This window comes from Platichthys flesus, chromosome 21 (assembly GCF_949316205.1).
Source record: "Platichthys flesus chromosome 21, fPlaFle2.1, whole genome shotgun sequence".
Taxonomy (NCBI): domain Eukaryota; kingdom Metazoa; phylum Chordata; class Actinopteri; order Pleuronectiformes; family Pleuronectidae; genus Platichthys; species Platichthys flesus.
The window spans coordinates 11,926,884-11,945,157 of record NC_084965.1 but is presented as its reverse complement, the minus strand read 5'-3'; the positions used below and the strand labels follow the sequence as shown (position 1 = coordinate 11,945,157).

At 44.3% G+C, this 18,274-nt stretch overlaps 1 protein-coding gene across 1 annotated transcript in view; it reads right to left on the bottom strand.

The window, feature by feature from the left end:
• Window positions 1-248: 248 nt before the first annotated feature.
• jph1a (junctophilin 1a) overlaps window positions 249-18,274 on the bottom strand; it is a 28,350-nt gene continuing 10,324 nt past the window's right edge. The window contains exons 4-7 of the mRNA XM_062379970.1: window positions 9,248-9,366; window positions 1,448-2,178; window positions 885-981; window positions 249-734 (exon numbers count right to left, since the gene is read on the bottom strand). Coding sequence (XP_062235954.1) covers window positions 901-981; window positions 1,448-2,178; window positions 9,248-9,366 — 931 coding nt within the window. The 3' untranslated portion in view covers window positions 249-734; window positions 885-900. The remainder of the gene's footprint in view (window positions 735-884; window positions 982-1,447; window positions 2,179-9,247; window positions 9,367-18,274) is intronic.

The following is an 18,274-nucleotide window of genomic DNA, read 5'->3' as shown; positions in this document are numbered from 1 at the left end:
CACGGGGGGGTGTTTTCAAAGCAGTGTATCCTGGGTAACAATGGACGGAGCTCCAGAAAGCTGCGGTGATAATTGGGTTAACCGAGTAAGACTGGCTAGTGACCGTGCTAGCACCGACTGCTGGAGGCGGCCGGGCCCAGTTTTCTGCTGCAAGAGTGGTGTGAAGCCCAGAAAACCCTCCGAACACCCGAGCATGCTCCCGCCTCGACTGTCCTCATTGCCCCCCCCCCCCCCCCCCCCCCCCCCGGTCGGCGGGCTCACATCTCCCCATCAAAACGTCAGATGGCAAAATAGAAAGGCAGCTGTTTGCTCCCGTCATCTAAAAGTGCATCTCCACACTCTTCTCCTCCGGCACAGTCCGTCAGCCCACCGCTACCTCTGCCATGGCAGCGGGCCACAGGGACCAGTGCTTGGATCAGCACACGAGTGGGTTTCAATTACTTCTTTTTTCAGACTGTGTACGTTTGGTTGCATTTTTAAACTTTTTTTGTCTTTTTTTAAATCTCACTAGACACAACATTTCACCTCAGCTTTTAGAGAAGCCAGAGGAGTGCTAATTCACGGGGCAGGCCCCGGATGAGGCCCCTGGCAGGTCGGTGTTGGCGCTGCCTTCCTCCCGGTTCTCTTCGGTGTCACACTGATTCCAAAACACCTACGGCCGCCCCCGTGTCTCACTGGCGCCATTTTCACTTTTCAAGGCCGGCGATGCAACTGTACCGGTTGCGACGGCTTTACTGCAACACAGAAGATCATTTTGGATTTAATTGGCTGCTTTGCACCTGTCAGACACACATTGTGGCACAAGGCTCGAGTGAAATCACATCAACATGACAAAAGCCGATTCGGTATCTTTATAGATGTCTGGGAAAAATAAAGGAACTTACCAGAGAAACAGCTTCATCATGTCAGAAAATGGACAAATATAATTGCAAGGCCAATATTCAACAGCATTACCATGGCAACAAGGATCGAGTTAGGACCCTGCAAAACATGACATTATGATAAAGATCAGACATCGCAGAACAATCCACAACAACAACATCAGCTCTGTGCTGCAGGTGTGTGCTCAAATAATAAACTAATAATTCACTGTTTTGACAAAAGAGGAAATGAATACAACTCTACTATCGTCATGGTAACAAGCTGGAGGCGATACCCTGTAAGCTTAGCTTAGCACAGAGACCATAGAAAGGGTTTGGCTCTGTCAAAAGAAAAATCCATTGAGAGTAGAATCCTATAAATAGCGCAGCTCTTTCTCACTAATAACAAAAAACAAATCAATGTTTTGAACATTTGGATTTTATCAATTTTAAAAACATAATGCGTTGATGGCTGAGTTATGGATGTGCTGGTGGGCAGATGTTTTCTCTACAGACGAGGGGGGGTAAAGCAACTTTCCTAAAATATATATCTCTTTTCCAGAAACCTTCTTCACCCTGATACTTACTGTTTCTTCGCTGTTTTCTGCAATGTCCATGCTGGCTTTCTTTGTGTCTGCGAGGCTCTTTGGCTTGAGGGAATCCTGCTTCCTGAGTTTCGGGTCGCTCTTGTTCTCCCGTATGGAGGCCGGCTTAGGAGTAGGGGTGCTATAGGACTTGGCGGGTTGTGGGGGCATACGTGCCAGGGTCAGGGCATTGGGCTCTTCCTCGACTTCCTCCTCAGGCTCCGGGGGAGGAGGGACCCTTGTAGGGGTCTTGACATAGTAACTGTGGTACTGAGTGTGGAGCTGCCCGTTGACTGGAACTGCGGGGGGCTGTGGAGGAGGAGCCGAGGCCGGGGTGGGCTGCTGAGCCTTAGCGGGTTTAGGTGGAGCCTCGATGTGGACGTGAGAGGTTTTGGGGCCATCGGGGACGGACAGCCTCTCCTCTTTACTCAGCTTTCTGCCAGACCGCTCATCCTTGCTGGTCTTCTGACTTGACTTCTCCTCTTTGCTCGTTTTGCGGGACGGTTTCTCCTCTTTGCTGGTTTTGCGGCTCGTGCTGTTGGAGAGGTGACCTTTCTTCTTGCTGGAGTGCGGCGAGGGGGGAGGTGTGCCTCCAGCACTGGTCACAGGGGAGTGGGGAGGAGTCGTACCTTTGCGGTAGAAGTGAGGAGAATCTTTCTCCTTCTCCTTCTTTTCAACCGGGACCTCTTTAATCTCCACGGGCTCCTTTGACTGTTGCTTTACGTAGTCAGGACCTGGAGAGGTGACAGAGGTGACACACGTTAACGCCACAGATAATCCACTTACACACCAGGACTAGAGTGGGGAGAACCGACCTGAGCAAATATCAAGCTCACATGTATATTAACTGCATCAGGCTTCGGTCTGGTTAAGACACAAAAAATGAATATCCATCGGGTTTCCATCGGGTCAGGCTTGGTTAGTTTTCTCTCTGGCTCAAACGGGTTCAGAGAGATCAAGGCAGCCCCGAGCTGCACTCGAACCTGAACACCTGCAACACTCTGCTTCTCATGTTTTCTTAATTTTTTGAGTCATGTGCCAGCTTAGTTCACCGTCTCTACGCTAAGAGAACCAGTCATGTGCTTCAGTGTTTTTTTTTCTTTCTTTCAAGTATCAGTGTATTTAGCTATGTAACTCAAATGTAATGATATAACATGAGAGGCACAAACCAGCGCCACCACCTGGCTCACAACATGTAGCCCCGTCACCATTTAAGTGCCCTTAAACGAGAGGTTCAGACGTTGTTCGATGATGACAAATGAGGTCACCAAACCCCCGAAATCATGCTAATGCCATTCTGAAATGTCTTATCAAGCTACTGGTTATACTGCGAGCTAGATTTAAACTAAATCTGGCCCTCAGCGCTCTCAAATAAAATATTCATGAATCAACATTATATATGCAATCATTCCTCCTTTGGTCCTCTGCAAAGACTAAAGGAGGGAGGGAGACAGCGAGAAATGGATGATTAATGCGGAGTCACAAACAGAGTTTCACAAAGGAAGCCTCCTCTGCAGGCTCATCCTTATCAACTCAGCATCCGACCAACATGGCTGCACAGATAAAACGTGAACCTGAGGAACAAGGATGCGTCTTTTTGTCTGGGGGGGCTCATTCTGCTGGATTCGTCTCCACTGTCTCTCAGTTTACGGACTGAGATTCTGTTGGGGTTTCATTATGGACCCCATGCAGGACTCTAATGCTTGAACAATACAGTCCGCATCTCATTGTAAATGTCTTTTTTGCATGTGAGAAAAAAGAACATTGCACTTTATCCGCCCCTTTGTTCTGTAGTGAATTAATATTTATTGGAGACATCAGGCTCTTTGTTTGCCTGTTGTTTTTCGTCACTTTGCCTAAATGAGATGGTGTCAGAGTGACTCAGACAGGGACAATGCTGCTTTGTTTGAAGTGCATCAGATGGTACGAGCAGGAGGGGATCCTAGCCAATTGAATTCAATATGCAAATACTAATCCTAAAATTATTGAGAAACATTTGATTCCGTATATGTTGAGGGAATGATTTTGAGCACAGTTTACAGATCCTTAACGCTGAGATATTATTCCACGTTGGCGCATTCAGTCTCTGTCGAGTCATTGGGTTGGGAAAAGGGTTCATGCGCGAGATCAATCCCACGGATTTGCGAGACCTCTTTAGTAGCGCACGCCACTTATTAAGATTGTGAGCTGTAACTCAAAGGAAAATAATTAATATTGATTTAGATTTCACACTCATCACTTCTAGGAGCAATTATGCAAACATGGTATCCAGGAGGGGACAAGTGCATCTAACCCCATACCAGCGTAAACGGCCTGACCGCGTAATCTTCCGGGGCCTCGGTACGTGTAAGCCCAAAGTATTTTTCAGCCGCATGGCATTCCTAATTTGTTTCATAACTGCCACGACCAATAAGACCCACTACAAAGACACGGGGGGACATTTGGACATCTGCGCGGCTTAATGTATCTGCCGAGCTTAATTTCACACCATAACTCAATAAGAGTCGGGGCTGCGTGGGCGGACCCCGCGCAGTTTCGCTGTGTTTGTGGACGGATTCCTGCAGGGGGTTCCAAGCATTTTCTGAATGGTTCTCTCCCAGTCTCTCTCTCACACACACACACACACACACACAGGACTTCCACCACAGACATGTTTAATCCCCAAAACCCTCCAGAATCCACAAAAGCAAATTAGAGTGTTTTCATTATTTCATTAACCAAACTGAAGGGGCAAAGTGACATTTTCTGAAAGTGCAACATTCCACAGGATATTATTGGAACTTTTGCGTGGTTGTTTTGCAGATATGTGAGCATGTGTGGATCCTCTTGTGGAGACTGGGTGAAGATTTATTAGACGTACTCTGCTAAGGAATCCTGTTAGGTCAGCTGGAACATGTACTGGGACTCAATTACCCAAATAGCTGTGGTGTTTCTTTCATCTGAGCATTGAGTCTGCAGCCTTCCAAAGAGGACCACTAAAATAGGCCATGGGTGGTATTAATCATGACCAAGACAAAAATAATTGACGCAAGCTCAGAAAATAAATAAATAAATAAATGGAATACAGCATTTATTGAGATTTCACTTTGTCAAATTCCAGTTATGTCTATAAAACCATATTATGATCATTATCAATACAAGCTTAGCTGTACTCTCCTCATTGTCCATTTGAGATGATTAGAATACAGGGTTATGTTTATGCTGCAGGTTGCCAGTTTTGTTCATGTTAATCCATAGCATAGTTTCTGCTCTGGTGCACTCTGAGCAACATGCACGCACGCACACACACACACACACACACACACACACACACACACACACACACACACACACACACACACACACACACACACACACACACACACACACACAAACACATACACACAAACACATACACTCACTCACACACATGGTACTATACTCATACAAAACATGACGGGTCGGCTGTTTAAGACCCAGGCTAACCCCAGCTGACCTTAATATGAGATAAACAGCAGTAACATGAGGAGGGGCTTCAATGAGACCTGAATATGTGTTTGTATGCGTGGATGTGCGTGTGTGTCTGTGTGTGTGCGTGTAAGAGGAACATCACAAATCTTCTGCCAGTGTAAATCGGGATTCATATAAGGAGACAGTAGTATATAATCTTATCTTCTTGGACCCAAAGTTCAAGGGTCTTGCAGCATCTCTGGCCCAGTAGGAAATATATATCTGTCGCCCTTCGAATCTTAATTTTAAATTTTAATCTTCCTACGGCAAAAGGTTTGCACAAGCGTTAGTGAAAAGCATTTGCTTTTTTTCCAATTTAGTGTTAATGAGGTATTAGGTTATTTTCTCACGTATACATATTCTAGTCTCAGAGTGTTCTCTACACGTATTTAAGATTCATAACTCGATTTGTAGCTTTTTAGATTTTCTCTTGCTTCCTCCTACACACACTGGTAGATGGGCAGGGGGGGGGGTGTCAATGTGTTCCAAGATTACATCCATCACTGTAGCACGCACAGAAACTCGTACATTTGTATCAATAGTCACACGTTCAAATAAACTATCATCTGTGCAATCGCTGTCTTCCTGTTCTTTGTTTCTAAGTGGCCACACGCAAAGACAAACATGGAAGGCCTCACATGAACTGATGTGTAATTGCTGGAGACACGGCTCGCTGGAAGACGCTGAGTCAAATCCGGATGAGGAAATATCAGCAAACACCACTGAGTTTTTCCACCACACACAAATACATATTCATATAATAGACACGGACACATTGGCATATTTGGGAGTAGGCGCCATGTTTAAATCAAAAATGTTAAACATAAATGTCTAGGTCAGTTGCTTCAGACATTTTCCGGGTCTTTTCCTGCCAGGCCACTGGTTAAATGTCCGGAAAAAGTGAGCCCATGTGAGAATACAGCAGGAGAATTCCCAGTGAACATGGAGTGAGCGTGTAGATGACGTTTCTAAAATGCGACAGATGCAAAACTTAAAAAAAAACAGAAAAAATTAGGAGCCAAGCACGTAGAAGTCAACTTGGAATGACAACAAGATTCTACGCTGGTGTCCAGAAAATGTCCAGATTCAATTTTTCCAGAGTTCATGTGTGAAAATGGTTTCACATTTTCTTCTCTTCGCGCAGGGAGACCTTCAAAGTTACTTCACTTAATTACTTACATTTTCAAAAACAATGATAAAGATGAAACATTTTTTGAAATCTGTCGGGATCTGATTAGCAGTTTCTTCACATCATTTATATTCTTTATCCTTGAAAGTAATGAGACGTTTTAAAATAACTCTTGACTCAGGCTCAAAACGTATTCCTCGACACCTGCTGCTCTGAATATAAAGCAGCACCTGCTCGTGTCTGGCTCTCGGCCCTGACAGGTCCCGGCTTTTATGGTTCCACCTGGTCTCAGTGTACCTTGACTGGGTCAAACAGGGCGGGACAGGATCCTCTAGCCCCCCCCCCCTCCAGTCACCGACTGAAGGAAGGGACAGCTGCTCTCCGACAGCCCCGGTGAGCGTGGGGGCCGAGCTCCTCTCAGTGCGTAAGGATTTCAGCTATGTCTCCATTAGACCCCGGCGAGCACACATCAGCACCAAATATAGCCCAATTAACGTCACGGCCACAGGCCACGCCCAGCTAACCCTCGCTGCTGCCCCTCCAGGGTGCTGTGTGTGAACCAATGATAAAGGTCAGGGTCCTGTTCCCTGTGACCCCGTCTCTCCTTTTGAAGTGTACACTCCCAATCTGGGTGATAATCTGCTATGAGTCTGAAATGCCAATTACAAACAACAAGGGCCTTAGACTCCTGGTTGTTACCCTGGAGGACTTGTTAGAAGCGGAGGGAAGGAGGTACGTGAGAAGATTTCCACTGTGGACGTGGACGCTGAGGAAGAAACGCAGATCAGTCCGGGAAAGTCACACAGATTCCCAGTAATGCTGGGATTGAATTTGACATTCAGACAGACAAGGTGATCAGCAAAGAACAAACTTGATTCTTCAATCACTTAGTTCTTTTTTTTGATCACACCACACTGTCCGTGTCTCTCCCTCATCGATGATCAGGACGCGGCAAATAGGGGAACTTGTTTACACTCAAACATGATCTCACCCGCCACAGGACAAACAGAGAACCAGCAATAAACACACTAAGTAGGCCATCCTGGATCCCTCTCCTGTAATAATCTAATTTACATAGTACAAAACAAAGACTTCCATAAACTAAAAATAAGATTATATGTGGAATACATTAAATGGAAAATAGATTCGGCTTATTACAGGTGCCTGTCTGGCTCACCTAGGCTTACCAGACGCATGCTTACATAACTGCAACGGTAAAGCAGCAGCTCAGATATCGCCCCGCGCCCCACATAATTATGACATCGTCCACTCTCTCATTCATGATCCGACTTATAAGGCAAGAACACCCTCCGTGTAGACTTGTGAACGTGGAGATCACCAGACCTGCCAAGCATGACCACTGTTTTCCACAACACAAACAAGCCGCAGGATGTCTCTGGTCCCGGGGCGCGCCATTTCTGTGACATAGTGGAGGGACATGCTTGAATGGGGTCCCATTGTCAATCTATTTGTCACCCACTATTCTGTGGTGCAGGCCTTTGGCGAGGACCCAAGGTCGATTAGCTCACAGGACTAAATATAATACACGCAGTTGAAGAGGAAAGGCTGGTATACATCTTACATGGCAAATGAAAATAAACAAAAACTGTATGATTTAAGCTTTTGAGTCATATTAAAAGAGCCTATATATATAACTTTAAAACAGTTTGAAGTTAATTCAAATGATTCTACAAATGAGTCTTATCTGGTTTGTCCATGAATGGTAGACTGTTGTCTGACCCAGAATGGAAACTAGAATGTCTTGCAGCCTGCCAAAGTCTAATGGTCTCTGTAAATTCAATCAAGATGCACCAAGTTACACATAATCATAGATATCGGTCCCCTAAACATGCCTGAATATTATCATCAAGAACCATGAATTATTCATTACATTACGTTACATTTAATTTAGCATTCATCCAAAGTGATCTACAATAAGTCCATTCAACCAAGAAGGTACAAAGAATCATTCCCAAGGAAAAAAACAAAATACTTCATCCGTCCACCATGTGTCGTGGCATTCAATTTAGTGGTTTTTAGGTAATACTGCTAACTAAGAAGAAAATGCAGATGAAAACCTTTTCGGCAGAGGTAAAAAATCTATCAATGCACGATCAAAAAAAGGTTTTAATTGTTCCTATAGTCTGATGTTGACCTTATGTTCCACCTCTGACCCCAACTGGCCTACTGCTCTTTAACCAAAAAGGATCTCACACTATTTATGCAGTAGGATATGCACAGCATTTCCTTGTAAAACTCAGCTTACCTAGTAAATGAACTACACAGAGTTGAGTCGTAAGCCCACGCTGACCTGCTGCATAGTGTGGCAGAGTGCCTGCTGAAGCTGCAGGCACAGGAAAGCTGAGAACTGCTCGGTATCAGGAGCAGGCCTTTCCTTCTCTGCCCCTCACATACCTGTAAGCCATTTCCAAGTTTGATGTGATAGGTAAAAATATATATATAAAAAAACAACATCTTGCTGCCAACTTTTTTTTGGGGCACAATTTATGGTTGCAATTTTTAGCGAGTATTTCCGAGCTGTTACAACCGGCCTTTGACAGCGGAGACAAGGCTCCTATCCAGAATACAGTAATCGGCTTCCAGCTTTGTCTCTGCGCAAACACAGTCCTCCATTGTGGTGTTAGATATCATGCTCAGTATCTCTTGTCTTCGGCCTCGCAACCACACGACCCTCTGCTTTTGTGCACGCAGAACAAGCTCATTACAGACTCCGAGCCGGCCTGTGCAAACAGCTCGGGACTGTGCAAACATTATTCATACAATGTGCACAACCTTTTAGCAGTTACCCATTTCTTAACAGCGTGGTCTGTTATGGGTAAATTGGTCGCTCGAGGATGCTGTAGCTAACAAAAGGGGAGCGGACGTTGGACCGGCGTGGCCCCCCCCCCCCCTCCGCCAAGGCCTCGTAGCAATGCCTGCAAATTCATCTCTGGGTCAGTCATGTCCACAACGTCTGAAAACCTTGTCCAGCACGCTTGCACGCAAATAAGGCCACTTGAAATAGTCAAAGGATTGTGTTTCACCGAGCGCAGTGGACTGGACTCCTCGACCTTTCAGTGCACCTACAGTCTGAGCTGCTGGGACAGTGGGAAAGTATGTGGGGAGAGTAACGTTACAGCTACTGGGAGAGCACATACTCGTGGAAGCTTGTCCTTAAAGGTTACCTGGTTGGTAGAAGTTGGGGGCGAGCTCCCTGGCAACCGCCCTGGCAATTTCAGAGTCGTGCACAGCGGAGACAGCGGCCTGGTCCGCGGCTTCGCTTTTTGTCCTGGCATGGGCCGTTCTGCAGAAACACAAAAGAGACAATATTCAAGTCACATAGCATGTAGACAATAAGGAGGATGGCAACCAGTGTGGTAGAATAAAACATAGAAACATACACATATTTACAAATATTTAAAATGTTTACATAAGATCATTCTCAGAGTAAAAGCTATATATTTCTCTCTCTTGCTTTCTCCTCCTCCATCCCTCCCTTCCTCTCTGTCCTCATCTTTGGGCTGTAACACTCGGCCCATCCCTCCCCCTGTGCTTCTATCTCAAATCCAAATCCTGATTTTCCAAATGGAGCACAGCCACATCCAAGCAAGACCTTAATCCAGTCCCGAGCACTGCAACTGCTGCTGGTCCGGGAGGGAGCAGAGACCCAAAGGCCATGAAAACACATGTATCGTATCGTATAGCATTGCATCGTGACGTATTGTATGCCACTCAGGATGATACTGTATAAAGCAAAAGAATATTGATAAACCTAAAAATCTAAAGGCAGTGGGATCTCTAACATTCTCACTTTGGAAGGACTTTTAATTCCTAATCTAGGACCGTCCATCTGCGGTGAATAGAAATGTCCACGCGCCCACGCACCAGGAATGAGCCTGGGTTCACATCTGCTGAGCAATGCTGATGCTCAAAAAACGGAAAAAAGGCAGAAGAGTAATGTGTTTTGGGATCAATGTGAGCTTAGCGTTGGCACTGAGAGGCATTATGGGTGCGCACCATGGTGAGACAGACAGAGGCTGGGTGGTGACCTGCTTAGCAAATCCCTTGAAAACTCCACCAGGAGATGCGGACACACGCACACACAAAAAACATAATGAGACCTGTGACCCCGGGACACCATGCCGCTGCAGCCTCCAAGGCCGAATCATGCAGTTACATGACATGCATCGGTTCAAGCCGGCGGATTAGTCACTTCACGTATGAGCAGAAACTGAGACGACTGCAAACAAATGCTCCAACAATACATGACGGTGCAGCGTGGATCCAGATGGGTTTGTCCGAGTATCACTGTAAGCATTGACAGCTGTGCCTCGTGCCCTGCTTAACCCCACTCATCCATCTTCCTCTCCCTCTTTCTTTCTGCATCAGTTCTTTCTTTCAATCAATGACCCTTTTTTCTTTCCTTTTTTTTTGTATCCTTCTTCATCCAGCTATTGACGTTGCATCCCCTCATCCCCCGCTCCCCCCCTCCCTCTGTCTTTCTTTCTGAGTGACCCCGAAGGACAGATGTCTCTATTTCCGACTGCTCCTCTGTCCTTGGACTTCGGGCCGCTCTTGTTTTTGATGGACTCGGACAGTGAAATATTAAAATGCATGAGGAGCCATATGCCGGCGGGAGAGAATGGACCGCTTTTCTTCTCCAGAAATAAGTGGCCGCCTCGACCTCAGCAGACAGAGGACACACTCAAGACTGTGTTTGCAGGACAGCAAAGTTGCTGGAAGACACTGACCAGCTGCAGAGTGGAGAATTTAAAAACAGCCACAAATCCAACCCACACAATTCTTTGCTTCTAGACATTAACTATTACAAACATGTCGGAGCTGACATTGAAGCATTCCAGTTACATCACACCACTGACATGTATACCGCAGACATCCACTTGCCACACATGCTACAACAAGGACGTACATGTGTCTATTTCTGAAATGTGTGAAATGTGCGGCCGAGTGAAAGGAGGCATGAATGAGTCATAAATGCGCACGGCGTGCACCGCGCCATATTCCGAGGATCTTAACAGTTCCCTTTAGGTGGAGCGGGCATTATGGAAGTCGAGGACAGAGTCAGGAAGCGACGTCGGCTGTTCCCAGACAGGATGTCTGGTGGTGGGAGGTGACAGGCGGAGAATGATGGGGGCAGAGGAGAGGTGTGACAAGAGGAGAGTGCAATGGAAGGCGAGAAAACATGGGCATGTGCATGGAGATGAAAGGGTTGGTTGGTTTTTCTTCCTGGCATCAGTAAATTCTATCTTGATGGCTCTTATCCAGCTATTGAGGAACGGGGGCGTCTTAGCGTCCAGGTCCTGAGGGAAACATCACTAACTAGCTGCAGACTTTGTGCTGTTTGGCAGAAAGGCCGACTACCAATGAATCCTATCACATTACAAGAAGTAACTTAATCTATTCTGAATAAAAACAGATACTGATATTGTGTGATTAGCCCGCACAGTGGCATCAACACGGCATGCTTTGGCACAGAGACAAAATACATACAAACACATTTTCTAATTATTGAATTATCTTAAAGACATATTCAAGGTAAAAAACCTAGAATATAAAAGCTAATATTTGACCTTTGGAAAAGTTTTATAACTGGTCAGAGATTGTGCAGCCTCCCTACTTGATGCCCATCTATCTGAATATAAAGCAACACCTGTTCATGTCTAGTTTTGTGTGCACCTGCTGATGCACACAAACCCACACTTGCACAACAGTTGGTAGAAATCTGGAAAAAAAGGAAGAAGGGAGCAGAGTCTTTAAAGCAACTCCTCTTTGGACTGAATTGCGTTAGCGAGATGAGATTGATGAAGGAGTGCTGAGATCCACGGCTGTTTCATTACTGAGACAAATGAATTGTGCGAAAAGTGTTGAGTCAGTTTGGCAGCGAGAGCAGCTGATGCTCTTTCTCTCTGTCCGTGTGCGTGTGTGTATGTGTGCAAGTGTGTGTGTGTGTGTGTGTGTGCAAGTGTGTGTCTTTGAGATAGAGGATGATGGGGAGAGAAACATAGAGGTAAGTTGAATGGAGATGAAAAGAGACAGAAGTGGAGAGTGAGAGAGAGAGAGAGAGAGAGAGAGAGAGAGAGAGAGAGAGAGAGAGAGATTGCCCAGCTAAAGACTCCTGGATATTTAGAACTGCTGAGGTATGCATCTCGGCCTCTCTAATTTTACTGTAGGGTTAAATTTCAAACCCTGGCTCCCAAGTGGCACGCTGCATCCTCCTATAAGGTTTGTCTCCCGCAGGATTGACAGTTTGTGTGTATCTGTATTATGTGCCTGTTGTGTGTGTCGTGTGTGCAAATTCCCTTGACTGGAGCCCTTGTCCATCACTCCCCAGGCTATGGCCTATTTGAGGAATGTCCCCTTCGCATATGCTGACACAGTTCCACACCCCTCCCTTCGCCTCTTGGTCCCCTCTTCTTCAATACCCCCTCTCCTTTCTCTCTTCCTCATCTCTCCATCTCACTGACCTATTCCCCCTCCCCCTCGGTCCAGGCGGGGATAATGCTGACTGGTGCAGTATATAATAAGATAGAAGACGAACGGACCTCGTACGCAGTAAACATCAGCACTCGACAAATTCGCTTTTAACGCCATCACCCTCTTCATCATTCTCTTCATCACTTTTATGAGAGAACTACAACTACAAAGCAAGGGTCATATTTCAAGAACACGCTCCATTTAGGCCGCTCCAGCTCTAAGTGCACAGATCTGCTTTGTGAGAGGATGTTATATTTCAACAGAAATTACTGCCGTGCAGCTCGGCCCAGACAGGCAAGCCAGGTTCAAAGCGGCGGCGCAGAAAATCACAGAAAGTCTGCACAAATTAGCACTTAGCCGGCCCCGCACACATCTCTTATAGTCGTGCATGCCCTCTATATTGAAAATCCAGCTGGTGCCAATTCAGGATTACTCCAGCGTGACTAACACTGTTAGCAGTTAGCTAAAACAGAGTCTGAAATTATTCAGGATTTATTCCTGGGCCGAGGTCCGTGCTGGGGCTGCAGCAAATGAGGCTTTAAATGGGAAACAGAAAGGCTGTTCTTACGAGATAAGCTAAGTCTATCCAGAAGACAGTGGTAGGGTACTGTATAATGTGAATATATATCACGACAGGGTCATGTTAACTGATGGCATATAAAATGCACTTTAATCATTTCGCATGTCAGAACATCGGAGTGGTTTGACAAATGGGGCTCTTATCCTAAGGGGCTTTTATTCTATTAAACAGCTTTTGAATTTTGTCTAATCTTAACCTACAAAACCATAGGCTTTCTGGATAAGTCTCGTCATATTTCACAATAACATGGGGGCTTTGTTCAGTGTGTAAACAACTTAACTTGGCAGAGAAGGCGAATACAAATAGACAGAGCACTGCAGTAGCATTAAAAAATACAGGTACAGGCACTTTAGTAAATGGAGCAGGGTGTGACGATGGAAAACACAAGTTTTAAAAGCACAAGGCGGAGTGCAGGGACATAGCTAAATAACAAATGTACTTGTCTGAGTGCAGAAGATAAAGACATAGGAGAAATGATGGGGACACACTGAGGATTGCATTCATAGAGAAATCCTGCAGATACACAATAAGTTGAACTTAATGAGTTAGGCACAATGTGACAATGGCTAAAGGAAACTTGCTTAAAAAAGTGTTTTCAACAAACACAAACAAGCAGTTTGTTAAGTGTGTGATATTGTAATGAAAATGTATCACTATATTATTATACTCTCTTTGCTTATGTAACTGCCAATGTGACCTTCAGCACTCAGACGTACACCATATATAAAGATGGACAACATGACAGCTCCCCAAAAGTGGAGCCAAAGCTTATTGATCGCCCCCTGGTGGATGGCTGCCTTGTAAGTCATAAACCTTGCCTCCTCCATGTTACTAGATGGGACAAGGACCCAACAAAAAGTCAAAGTACTCATCAAATAAGTTTGATTCAGCTCTTTTCACACAGATGTTTGTTTAAGTGAGTCACTACTGGCTCCAGATGACTGAAGATTGCGTGCAAGCATGAAAGTGCTATAAATCATCTAGTTGGTTACAAATTTGTGAAAACTAATACTAATTTCATGCCTTGGAGTCATTTTTGATAGTGAAGTATCGTGTAACAGTGCATTCATTTTTTTGTTTGTTCACAAGAATGAAGAGACAGATTGGAAACTCACTCAAACACAGACTTCATTTCCAGGAAGAAGAATGCGTATAATAAACTTTGATTAAACAAGAGAAGAAAGAAAAAAAATCAATTGACATATTGTGGATTACAAACCGAGCTGATCTCCCACCTGTGTTCGGAAACCTCACCAAGCCTTCATCCAAAGACCCATAGTCACAGGTTAGTCTGACCCCGCATCAGGTTTTCAGTGTGTGATTACGTGGAAGTGCTTACAGCCCGACGTGAATGAGCATACACTGAATTGCTGTTTTATTATAAACGCTGTTCATTTTGTGGTATGTAACAGGCTCTTTTATCTTGAAGGTCTGATACGCTCTCGTCTGAGAGCTGATATGAATGCTAACGGCTGCGCTGAGAGAGCGACACACAATCCCTTGCTGAGATGATCCCTCTGGTTTTGGTGAAGGGCAAAGGCAGGGATTCAGACCTCAGCTCCGCGCTCTTTGTGTCAACACTGCCGGTGAAACATGGCCACAGCTGATACAGCTAATGACACTAAGGGGGAGGGGTTAATGGTGGCTAAACCACACAGCGCAGAAAATTGGGACTTAGATTTTACTGTCACCTCAGTTTTTGTTTGTCACTGCTGGAAATAAGGGAAATAGGGGGGATGAGGAAAAAGCAACTAATAAAGCTGAGAGAATCAAACTAATATGTTTTCCAATAACCCTTTTTTAATATCAACACAAATATAATATTTAAATTATCTAACAAAAAACCCATAGAAGACAAATAATGACATGATTAGACCCCTGAGTAGTTTCTTTTCTCTGGAGGCACTCAGTTCTTGCATGCAACTTAAATTTGATCAGATAAAACATATTAGGGAATTTAACTGCATGCAACTAACTTGTGTTCTTTAAATAGATGTAATGGAAATTTATGCAATTACTGGCATGATTCGTTAATAAAGTCCATAGCTCAGTGCAGAGCACAACATCACTGAATAAAAAGTTTCTGTTTTATGGATTAGCTACAGATCTGTCTTTATGGAGAGATTAACCAAAATTAAGTAATATATATACATGTATGATTTCAGTGAGTTACATACGGTAAAGTATGATTGGTAATCAATACCTAGAATAGAAATCTCTATGTGCTTCTCTTTTTCTTTGCACATTCGCCCAAGGCCCAAAGGTCAATTAAAATGAATAGAGAGCATCTGTGCTCGATTTAAATGTTAATCAGATATGTAAATTCTTGTTAATTCTGTTTCCATTAGTGGACCAGGTAACAAAGCCAAATTAGGGACGACATTAACTCTAAAAATGATCGATTAAATGTCAAAACTGAACTCAACATGGACATCAGCATCTGACCTCCAGTTACTGTGTTGCTATAGAAGCAACATGTGACTGTTTTCACACGCACCCGGGACCCAGGATTTAAAAAAAATAATTTATACAAATGAACCTGAGGTTGTGCTGCACAGACAGACACACACACAAGGGCCCAGTGATGCAGATCAAAACATTCTGTCACATTACTATGCAAACGCACCACAACATATACAAATGCAGGCGCACACATGCAAAAGCTTCAGAAGTACACCTTAGAGAAATGAGCTACCTCTCATGCAAATGAATGGTAATGCAGACACACACAAACACAAAAAACACACAAAATCAGCATAACAACTTGAAAAGGACCATCACTGAGCAGTGCCTTAATGAGACCCACTGGGAATCAGGGAATCAGTGTCGTTGAGGGACATTTGTTTGCAGTGTTTTGGAATATTACATAGTTCCCTCTAGTACACTCTATAACAACAGACTTTACATACATTGTTAACCCACAATTGCAACCTGACCCACTCAAGGGCCTCTTCACTCTGCTACTTTATAAAGAAAATCAAAAAACGGCTGACATGAGGCAGTAACCACGGCAACCACCAGAGACACTTGAGCATGCTGTCTAACCGGGCATTGGCCTGTACTAATGAATTTGCAAATGAACAAACCCTCACACTACAGCCCACTGTATGGGTGTAATCTTGCACACATGCACACACACGTATACACACAATTCAATTGTGGTTCTCATTTAACTACGAGGCTCGTCATCCGAAGCTGAACCTGTGAGAGTAAAGGTCACATCGCCTGGCAACCACTTGAGCTTAAGGAACAGTTTTAATTATGGTCTCTGCTCTCTCTCTTCCAATCTCCTGCACGCAAACACACACAAACACCACCATCGATTTCCTCTTTAGTGCAAAGCCAAAGGAAAGTATTAGTATTAGGTTACATCTGCCCACTGCTGAAAAAAAAAACGGTGATGCAATCTTCACACTCTCGCTATTTCATGGACTGTCTGGAAAATGTGCAAAAAACATGACTGCTAGCAGACATAAAAGTAAATGATAATGAAAATCATGTTAACAATGATACATCATTATCATCAGCTGCTACCCCTAATGATGTGTGGGTCAAGCTCTGCATCATATCAATTGTATAATCCAACAAAAGGTGATGGTGATGGGTGAACCACAGATTGTGTAATCCTAAAGGAAAGGAATCACGGACCCACGCACGGTTATCATCTATGCTTGTGATTACAAGAGACGTTGCTTGCTTTAAGAGGGGATTCGGTGTGGGAAAGCAATACTGTGAATCAACAAGAGAAGCGATAACTCCGTAATCCAATCCATGAACATCTGGAGTGAAAGCGGCCTAGCCAGCCAATCAGAGTGGCTGAACAGATTTAGCAGGGCACGTTAGAATCCAGAGGTTAAAGACACTGTGCCGTGACAGCAGGTACCAGATTTGAAGAGTCACCTCAGGCAAGACAAACTGAAAACGACCGAATCACTGTTCTTTGTGCCTCAGATAAACAGATGGCGACGATTACGGGCAACTCTGGTGTTGGTACCATTCTTTATTTGAGCATTTTGAAGACACATGAGGAATTAATTATGAAGTACAGTGACCTTTAGGAGCTAAATCATTCCTAGGCTGCCATCGCTGACAGTATTGTTCTATAATGAGCCGACAGTATTCAATTTGACAATGTTTCATCAAGGTTATGGAGGAATTAATGTTGTGTTATTTAAAAATCTCCATAAGGCAGACATAACCATTTGTTGATTCTATCTATATGCATTTTAATGTTTAATTTATATATTAAATATCAATAAAATAACTCTAAAAGGACACTAAAATACAAAAGAGGTTGATTTTAATTGGTAAGAGTTCCCTCTGCCTCCTCAGTGCATATTTATAGCCGCTGCTACAGCCCCAGTCTAAATACTGTGGACACTACTTTGAGGACTTAACAGGTTTATTTCCTGTCAGTGATGACACCTCCAGAGCAGGTCAGGCACTGCATTATGGGCTGTAAATCAATGCACAGAGCACTACATGGACGTTACAACACTGAAAAGACTGTGTCCCCTTTAACAGAGTAACATCCCAACACCCCATGTGTTTGAGTACTGAAGTACACACTTCAATATTAGAATGATGTAAACGGCTGTGGAGCAGCAGGTGCAGGTGATTACACACCGCTGCAGGCTGACATTTGGGATTTTTATGTAACAACTCGTCACGTCACAGGGAAATTCTCAGGAGACACACACTCACACACACGCAGGGGAATCTTGGGATAGATTACTCGCTCACTGAGCAGCAACACTTTTCACTTGCATGTGTTCTTTCTCTACATCTAAAATCACAGTGTTTATAATGCAATATTTAAGCCGCTCCACTGAGGCCGACCTCTGTTGACCTCTCTTACATTCACAATTATAAGTAAGAGACGTGAAAATACAAAAGAAAGAAGCAGTGCATGAATTATTTTCTGTGTTGGAGGCAAGTCTTCACAAACATGGCTGAGATGAGGCTGTGGAGGAAGTGGAGGAGTGGGTGAAAGCAGCTGTAGAAGGAGCACTTTTTAATTTTTAATGATTGCAGGTGAACCGCTACATGACTTAAACTCTCTATGATGGCCTTGGACTTCACATGACTCCCCCCTCTCTGCCTGGCTGACTCATCCCTGTCTTTCTGGAAAAGCTAC